Genomic DNA, 10,000 nt, shown 5'->3' on the forward strand with positions numbered 1-10,000 from the left:
AGCATCTTGAATAATGATCATTTTTGGATCATTTACCTATTTAAAGGGCGTTGTACGAGTCATCAGAAGGGGGAAAAGCCCCACCCACTTTTGACCATCTCTCCCTTATTAGCATAAACAGCCCTGACTGAGAAGCAGCCTGTCCATTAACGTGTATGAGCTGCTGAAGATGATGATATTTAAATAAAATAATGTCAAAAATGTTGCCATTTTAGAGCGAGATGCTAATGGTCTAATCCGATTCAATGAGTTTTGCTAAGCTAAGCTAACTGTGCATTTAAAAAAAGTCACCTGTTGAACTACAAGGGAGCTGTAAAACGCCAAAAAAGTGGAGCTTTTGCTGTAACATTAATTACAGGCTAATTATAACTGCGTCATAATGGGTACAAATGAATCACATGACTAATCATCATCATCATAATCATGTGTTTCAGATTAATCCACTTGGAAAAGCGTCTTTAGTATGGATGAATGCCAAACCACAGATATAGAAAAAGCCTTTTTAAAAGTGTGTGAATAATGCAGTGTTAAACACAGATACTGATAGTTGAGTCTGACCTGTTTGCGTTCGCGTCTGGGCGGAGCTTGCTGAGGAGGAGGAGGCGGGGCCTGCTGCTGTTGGGGGGCGGGGTTCATGATCACTTGCGGTGCAGCAACAGAGGGTGTAAACTGGGCCTGAGCAGGATAATAAGCTCCGGCTGGAGGAAAAACACATGCGCACACACAAAATAAAACTTTCATGGGTCAGACATTTTCTAAATGACAATATTTAACATCCATACGTCTATTCATATGCAGCTGAGGTCAAAACTATTCCAATGAGAATTTTATTTCATAGGTGTCACATCACAAATACTGCAGAAGACCTACTGGAACCAGCACGGAGACAAGATTCTCACAGATTTCAGTCAAGTTTGGTGAGGGAGAAATCATGGTTTGGGGTTACATTCAGTATGGGGGCATGCGAGAGATCTGCAGAGTGGATGATCAACATCAACAGCCTGAGGTATCAAGACATTTGTGCTGCCCATTACATTACAAACCACAGGAGAGGGACAATTCTCCAGCAGGATAGCGCTCCTCATACTTCAGCCTCCACATCAAAGCTCCTGAAAGCAAAGAAGGTCAAGCTGCTCCAGGATTGGCCAGCCCAGTCACCAGAAATGAACATTATTGAGCATGTCTGGGGTAAGATGAAGGAGGAGGTGTTGAAGATGAACACAAAGAGTCTTGATTAACTCTGGGAGTCCTGCAGGAACGCTTTCTCTGCCATTCCAGATGACTTTATTAATCAGGGATTTGAGTCAGTGCAGAGATGTATGGATGCAGTCCTCCAAGCTCATGATGGAGTCAGACACAATATTCATTCTGTCTCCACTGCAGCAGGACTTTATATTCTATACTGGACATTATTTCTGTTCAGTGATGAGACTTTAGTCTAAGCAGAGTCAGACCTTACTGTCCTAATCAAATCATTAATAATCAAGACATGATCAGATTTTATTGTGCTCAAATAAGCAAAATCTAGAGGCCTTTACCTTTCACATAAGACACTTCTGATACCAAATCATCAACTAAAAGACAACTTAATATTTGTTGATCCTAAAACTTGGATAGGCGACAAGACTTTTGTCAGGTAGTGTTTGTTTGTGTGTGTGTGTGTGTTGTCCCAGGTCAGTGAGGCCTCTAGGTCTTGTGAGCTGGACAGGGCAAGTGTGTTTGTGTCGCAGGTCAGTGAGTCCTCCAGGTGTCATGAGCTGGACAGGACAAGCAAGTGTGTGTGTGTGTGTGTGTGTGTGTGATCTGAGCTGCTGAAAACTGAATGTGTGTTGGTGGGGGTTTGATAAAAATAACACCGAGCTTCTGACAGACGCAAAGCTTCGCTAGCAGAGTGTGTGTTAACACTGATGGTCTGCACAGTCACTTTAGTCAACAGTCAAACCAATCTCATACAGAAACACCAAAACAGAGACTGATATTTCTGAGAGCGCCACCTATAGGATGGGAATAAAGAGATAAAAATAACCTCTTTTCTTTTCCCTTTTCCCCTAATTTTTAATTATTTTAAATAGATTTTTTGAAAAAAGACAAATAAATAAATAAATAAATAAATAAAGGAAATAAATGTAAATGTGGGCAGATTTATGCAAATATGTTCACTGTCATGACATCGAAACCATGAGACTTTGAAATCTGACAGTCTCCATCCACAGCAAACACTGATGACATTTTTATTTTTATCTCTCAGATTTTCGTCTCTTGTGAAACCAAATCAACACCAAAATAACCTGTTCATTTCAATAAATAAATAAAGAAACATTAAAACAAAGGCTCATAGTGATCATTTCCACTAAATGAGACTAAAACATAGTTTAACACAAGTTGGAAAGCGCATACAAACACAGACCCTCTGGACCCATGGATTTACCAAACTCTCTCCCACACAAACAGAGAGAGAGAGAGAGAGAGAGAGAGAGAGAGAGAGAGAGAGAGAGAGAGAGAGAGAGAGAGAGAGAGAGAGAGAAAGAGAGAGAGAGAGAGAAAAAGAGAGAGAGAGAGAGAGAGAGAGAGAGAGAAAGAGAGAGAGAGAGAGAGAAAGAGAGAGAGAGAGAGAAAGAAAGAGAGAGAGAGAGAGAGAGAGAGAGAGAGAGAGAGAGAGAGCTGTAGATAAGAGAGAGCTGTAGATAAGAGAGAGAGAAGCTGTAGATTCACGGATTTAATAAACTCTCTCTCACACACACACACACACACACACAAAGAGAGAGAGACAAAAGCTCTGGATTCATAGATTTACCAAACACACAGACACATACGCACACACACACACAATGTACGTACCATAATCAGCCGGGCTGGTGCCGGGGTAGAAAGCGGTGGAGCTGGCCACTTGATACTGCTGCGGGGTCACGTATGAAGGACGGTACTGTGTGAGAAACAGCAGATTCATCACAAACACACACACACACACACTCATACACAATCCCCATTTCAGAGCATTTTACCCTCCGCGCAACAATCCTGCCGTCTTTTTTTAAAGGTGCACAATTGGGAATGGTAGAGATGCTCAGCTGACACAGAGGCACAGAGCTTAAAAACAGCAGGAGCGGTCAGCACAATCAATACACCCAAGACTGTGTGTGTGTGTGTGTGTGTGTGTGTGTGTGTGTGTGTGTGTGTGTGTGACATGTATTGTGGTTTACTAAAACTTTAAAAAAAGAAAAAAATTGTTCCTCAAAGAAATGCATGTGTAGGTATACATATACATATACATACACATATACATACACACAGTGCATCCGAAAAGTGTTGATAGCGCTTGACTTTTTCCACATTTGTTTATGTTACAGCCTTCTTCCAAAATTGATTAAACTCATTGATTTCCTCAACATTCTACACACAATCCCCCATAATGACAATGTGGAAAAGGAGTTTTTGAAATTGTTGCAGATTTATTTATAATAAAAAAGCTGTAAGATAACATGTACATCAGTATTCACTGCCTTTGGTGTGAAGCTCTACATTGAGCTCAGGTTCATTCTGTCTCCACTGATCATTCTTGAGATGATTCAGCTTCATTGGAGTTCACCTGTGGTCAATTCAGTTGATTGGACATGATTGGAAAAGGCTACACCTGTCTATAAAAGGGCCCTGGGTTGACAGTGCATGTCAAAGCACAAACCAAGCATGAAGACAAAGGGATTGTCTGTAGACCTACGAGACAGGATCGTCTCTAGGCAAAAGGCTGGTGAAGCTTACAGAAACATTTCTGCTGCCCTGAAAGTCCCAATGAGCACAGCGGACGCCATCATCCGTAAGTGGAAGATGTTTAACCATCAGGACTCTTCCTAGAGCTGGCCGGCCATCTAAGCTGAGTGATCGGGGGAGAAGGGCTATAGCCAGGGAGGTGATCAATAACCCTGTGGAGAGAGGAGAAGCTTACAGAAGGACAACCATCTGTGCAGCAATCCACCAATCAGGCCTGTATGGTGGAGTGGCCAGACGGAAGACACTCCCCGCCTGGAATTAGCCAAAAGGCATCTGAAGGACACTCAGACCATAAGAAACTAAACTCTCTGCTCTGATGAGACTCAAATTGAACTCTATGGAGTGAATGCCAGGCGTTACGTCTGGAGGAAAGCAGGCAGCGCTCATCATCAGGCTAACAACATTCCTACAGTGAAGCATGGTGGTGGCAGCATCATGCTGTGGGGGTGTGTTTCAGCAGCAGGAGCTGGAAGACTAGTCAGGATAGAGGGAAAGATGAATGCAGCAATGTACAGAGACAACCTGAATGAAGACCTGCACAAGAGTGCTCTTGACCTCAGACTGGTGAGACGGTTCATCTTCCAACAGGACAATGAGCCAAAGCACACCGCCAAAATATCAATGGAGTGGCTTCACAACAACTCGATTAATGCCTTTGAGTGGCCCAGCCAGAGCCCAGACCTGAATCCCATAGAACATCTCTGGAGAGATCTGAAAATGGCTGAACACCGTCACTTATCATCCAACCTGATAGAGCTTGAGAGGTGCTGCAAAGAGGAATGGGCAGAAATTCCCAAAGACTGGTGTGCAGAGCTTGTGCATCATATTCAGAAAGACTTGAGGCTGTAATCACTGCCAAAGGTGCATCAATGAAGTATTGAGCAAAGGCAGTGAATACTGATGTACATCTGATTTATCAGCTTTTTATTTTAATAAATTTGCAACAATTTCAGAAACTCTTTTTCCACATTGTCATTATGGAGTAGTGTGTAGAATGTTGAGGAAATCAATGAAGTTAATCCATTTTGGAATAAGGCTGTAACATAAACAAATGTGGAAAAAAGGAAGCGCTATCATTACTTTCAGGATGCACTGTATGTCCTGGTAATGCAGATAGAGGGTTGAGCATTGGGTTCACCCACTTCACAATAACAAAAACAAAACAAAACAAAAAGCTAGATGCTATAAAACACTAATTTGGTGCAGTTAAATATCAACTTCGATATAATTAGCCCTGGGAGTAAGTATTATCCAATAATTATAATTTAATATAATTAAATAGTTTTTGACAACTCATAATAAAAAAAATGTATTAATAAAGAGCTGCATTGTGGGATTTGTGTCGGACAAAATTCTCTTAAAAATCAGCATTTAACAGAACAACCAAACTATAAAGTGCACAATCTCCGCACACAGCAACTCTCCAGTGTTTTGAGTGTAGGTGTCTTACCTGGCCAGATATATAATAAGCCGCGCCTTGTGAGTTGGGGAAGCTGATTGGCTGCTGGGGAATCATCATCATCTGGGAGGGGCCAGGCTGGAACACGTGAGGGGGGCGGGCTGCATGTGGAGGGGGAATGGGCTGAGGGGCGGAGCTTGTCTGGACACGCCCAGAATTGGTGGGTAAAGTGGGCCGACCGGCATAGTACGGCTGAAACCAGAGAACATAGACAAGCTTGACTATTAAAGAAAAATGCCACTTGAGTATTAAAATGCCATTAATATGCACAAAGATTGTTGATGATGTCACCATTTCTCATTTAAATCAATCAATATCACCATATCACTACTAATAAAAACAAAACTAATCATAAATTGGATAAATACAATGAATTTTTTTTTTGTATATTTACGGACTAGCGGAAAAAAAAGCTTTCAATACCCAAAACACACTTGCAGCCAATCAGCAGCATGAGGCGTGTCTAACTACTGTCGTGCAGATATCAAAAGGGACAAGGCCTGTTGGTTTATGGGCGTGTTTATTTTAGTGGTTTTAAATAACAACATCTTTGGGTAAAATTGCTTTTGTGGACCTTTAACAAAATATTTTAATTAATTTGTCTGCAATGATATTAAAATTTCCATACAGGAGACAAAAACTATAGTTTATGATAATTAAACACTAGTATGCTGAGTGCATTTTTTTTCTGGGAGCCATAGGTCTTTTTCATGGACGGTATGTAAATATATTTATATATATGTATATATATATATATATATATATATATATATATATATATATATATATATACATGTGTGTGTGTGTGTGTGTATGTATGTATATATATGTATGTGTGTGTGTGTGTGTATATACACACACACACACACATACATATATATATACACATACATACACACACACACACACACACACACACACACACACACACACACACACACACACACACACACACACACACACACACACAAACACACATATATATATATATATATATATATATACATATATATACATACATATATACATATATATATACATACATATATACATATATATATACATATATATATATACATATATATATATGTATATATATATATATATATATATATATATATATATATATATATATACATACATATACATATATATATACACACATATATATATATATATATATATATATATATATATATATATATATATATATATATATATATATGTAGGAAAAAAACCTTTAAGCTGTTGTGCATCTTTATGAATGAATCTGACTCAAATGATTCATTCAGTTCAAAATGAAACAGCTGTTGCTCTGAGATGCACAAAAGTTCTCCATCAAAAAATTACGGAAAATATGATAAAAAAAGAAATTGTACTTGTTTGTGAATCTTGTATAAGCCACATCAAAAACATATTTTTGACAGTGCTGATATTTACGAAAATGGCACTTTTGCGTCTGTAATACCGACTGTGTCATTGCTATAAACATGACAATAAAACTGCTAGCAGGTGATGCAAATCTTGCAGGATGTGTTCAAAATGACTGATTTATTTAGAAATTTACCAACCGAGTTTCATCATGAACGAATCACCGACTCAAATGATTACTTCAGAATCAGATTCGTTCAGGACTGGTTAAGCTCTGAGTTGCACAAACGTTCTGCTCCAACTTTCAACTATTTTAATCAGCGAAATAAAAATATACAGAAAATACGCTGAAAAAAATGTAACCATCACTGACTCAAATGATTCATTCAGAATCAGATTCATTCAAGATGAAACAGGTGAAGCTATGGGATGCACAATTTTAGTTAGTGAAACAAAAAAACACCCAGAAAATACAAAGAGAAAACGTAACTACTCAATTCTGGTTGTGAAACTTGTATAAAATCAAAATCACATCTGTGACAGTGCAGATATTTAGGAAACGACACTTGTTTGTCTGATATTGATTTAGCCATGCATTTTAAAATTCTAAACATAGATTCCTATCAGGGTACACACACCGGCGCCGCGAGTCAGTGGCAATCCACAGCACCCAGCTACGACTCATGACACTGTTCATATTTCTGCCGCACCACAGAGTGCCATCGGAACAGTTTCATTTTTAATAACATGTGTATGTGCACGTCTGGTGTCCGATACTTCCAACTGTCAGCTGCGCACCATGTCACGACACTGAGCCGTGCATCCGGTGTGTGACGCCTAGTTTTACTGGCATAAACATGACATTAAAACCGCAAGTAGGCGTCTCAAATCTTGCATGATGTGATCAAAACAGCTGATTCCTTTAGAAATAACCAACCGAGAGTCTTCATGAATGAATCACTGACTCAAATGATTCATTCAGAATCAGATTCATTCAAGATGAAACAGGTGAAGCCATGGGATGCCCTATTTTAATTAGTGAAACGAAAAAAAAAACTAGAATACGAAGAAAAACGTAACTACTAAATTCTGAACTTGTTTTTAAACTAGGTGGCGCCAATCATGCATGATGTGTTCAACACAACTGATTTGACAACACAACTGAAGCTGTATCTGAAATCGCACACTTTCATACTATATAGTATGTGAGCCGCGTAGTATGTCCGAATTCATAGAATTCGAAAAACAGTATGTAAGAAGCACCTGGATGAGTTACTACTTTCGGCGAATTTCTGAACTGCGCATTAGATGGATGCTACGCTGAATTCATAAATAGGAATGAAGCGAGGCAACTGACGCGGGTAGGTCACGCGATAATGGCAAAATGGAGAATGTAGTATGTCCGAGTTCCATCCATACTACTGACATTCATACTGTATAGAACGTACTTTTCTAATGGTTGAGTAGTACGTATAAATTCAAATGCAGCACCTACTGAGTAGTAGGCGATTTGGGACGCAGTCTGCAAGTCTTCATGAATGAATCACTGAATCGATTGATTCATTCAGATTCATTCAAACACAAATCCAAACAGGGACATTAGTATCTCTCATAACTTGAATTATCTATTCTTTTGCACTGTTATGACAGTGGCTTTGATGTTTTTTTGGTAAAGTGATTTTTAACAATATTTTACCCATTTAAATATTATTGTTATTTAAATAAAAAAAAAGTAAAGTAATTTTTTTTTATATTTTACCAATTTAAATAACAATAACACCAATATTTTAGTCAAATATTGCTCCTCATGCACAGAATTATTAATAAGCCTAACATGGATTATTACAAATATTTATTGGGTTTTACTTTGATGCACATTTGCAAAGGTGAAAAAAAACCATTGAGTGTTACCTGCAGTGACCTGAATCCTCCCTTCAGCAGCACCAAACGCACGCACACACGCACACACACACACACACACACACACACACACACACACACACACAGCAGAAGAGCAAGAGAGATGAAGAGTGTGTGTTACCCACCGCACAGACAGTTAGAGGAACACAGATGCATGCAAACAAACAAGCATTTCTAGCAGAAACATACTCTATATTCTAGGAAGGACACCTAGTGGTTGAAATAGATAATGCAGTATAAATTCAAAACTTGTTTGAGTCTGTGTGTGTACTTGTGATTGTGTGTGTGTGTGTGTGTGTGTGTGTAAGATAGTGTGTGTGTGTTAGTACCTGTTGTGGTAAAGCTCTAGGACCTGAGGCAAACTAGAAAGAGAAAGCCACACAAAGGTCAAAGGTCAAGAAGCAACAGCGCAGCCACAAAAGCAAAGAAGAGATCTTGATTTCCCAGAATGCCATTCAGTCGCACACATCACACACACATACACACCAGCAGCTCAGGAGGATGCAGATCGACCTCTGACATCCAGCGCACACGCACACATTCACGTTCTCCTAAGATTTGCTCAGTGATCTGTATTTGTATTTGGATTTGTAACTGATCTGGTTTAGCCAAACACATAGTCAGAGACAACATTATCCGCTCTCCTGAGAAACTATTATTTATTTTTCAAATATTTATCAAGTGCTGCTTAAGGAATTATTTAAAAATGGCACCTATAATGCAAAAATGACTTTCATAAAGTGTTTAAACGCAGTTGTGTGCCAGAAGTGATATTATAGCCAGCTGCTAAGGGTAAACATTCATTAATAATATTTATTATAATCAGACTTAATATAAGCAGTCTGCAGAAACACTTTGATTGACATTCTCTCTTTGTACATGTCATCAGAGGGTAAAAGCCCCGCCCATTAGTGACCAGCATCTCTCCCTCATTAGCATAGGACGTTAACGTTTTTGAATCTGCCACTATGCTGACACAGGCATTTGTAGCTCCGCCCCTTTTGAAAAGAGCACAATCTCATTTGCATTTAAAGTGACCAAGCCATCTTAGAAACCAAGTAGTATGAAAATTTCCCAGAATACACCACCTACAATGGCAGCATGGCTGCACACGCCAGTCAGGTGATCCACAAATTTAAGCATTGTTTGGCATTATTAAGAATTTTTACAACAAACGTCGTACGTTGGGCGGGGAGTCGAAACTAATTTTCATGTGAAGAAACACACCCCTCCAGTGGCGAGCTGTGTACACACCACTAAAATAACACTTTTTAACACACTAAAATAAACAAATCTGAACTGTGTTTTGAACTGAACCAAAACTGGCACACTCAGAAGAACCAAAATATTAATATTATATCATAAAAAAGGGTAATCTATGTGCCCTTTAACACAAAACTTTAATCAGCCAATCACATGGCAGCAACTCAATGCATTTAGGCATGTAGACACGGTCAAGACGATCTGCTGCAGTTCAAAGCGAGC

The 10,000-nt window shown here is 39.0% G+C and overlaps 2 protein-coding genes across 7 annotated transcripts in view; both read right to left on the bottom strand.

Moving 5' to 3' along the window:
- The window catches only part of alp3 (alkaline phosphatase 3), a 141,259-nt gene that overhangs the window by 82,662 nt on the left and 48,597 nt on the right, over nucleotides 1-10,000 (bottom strand). The window lies entirely within an intron of this gene.
- The window catches only part of eif4g1b (eukaryotic translation initiation factor 4 gamma, 1b), an 89,736-nt gene that overhangs the window by 54,391 nt on the left and 25,345 nt on the right, over nucleotides 1-10,000 (bottom strand). For 2 of the 6 annotated variants that reach the window (XM_073924122.1, XM_073924123.1), the window contains exons 4-8: nucleotides 8,845-8,877; nucleotides 8,507-8,527; nucleotides 5,216-5,416; nucleotides 2,839-2,923; nucleotides 559-698 (exon numbers count right to left, since the gene is read on the bottom strand). In XM_073924122.1, the coding sequence (XP_073780223.1) occupies nucleotides 559-698; nucleotides 2,839-2,923; nucleotides 5,216-5,416; nucleotides 8,507-8,527; nucleotides 8,845-8,877 (480 nt within the window). Of the gene's footprint in view, nucleotides 1-558; nucleotides 699-2,838; nucleotides 2,924-5,215; nucleotides 5,446-8,506; nucleotides 8,528-8,844; nucleotides 8,878-10,000 lie in introns of all 6 variants that reach the window. The other 4 variants (XM_073924127.1, XM_073924126.1, XM_073924125.1 and 1 more) reach the window with 2 other exon arrangements.

Source organism: Danio rerio, chromosome 15 (assembly GCF_049306965.1).
Source record: "Danio rerio strain Tuebingen ecotype United States chromosome 15, GRCz12tu, whole genome shotgun sequence".
Lineage (NCBI taxonomy): Eukaryota > Metazoa > Chordata > Actinopteri > Cypriniformes > Danionidae > Danio > Danio rerio.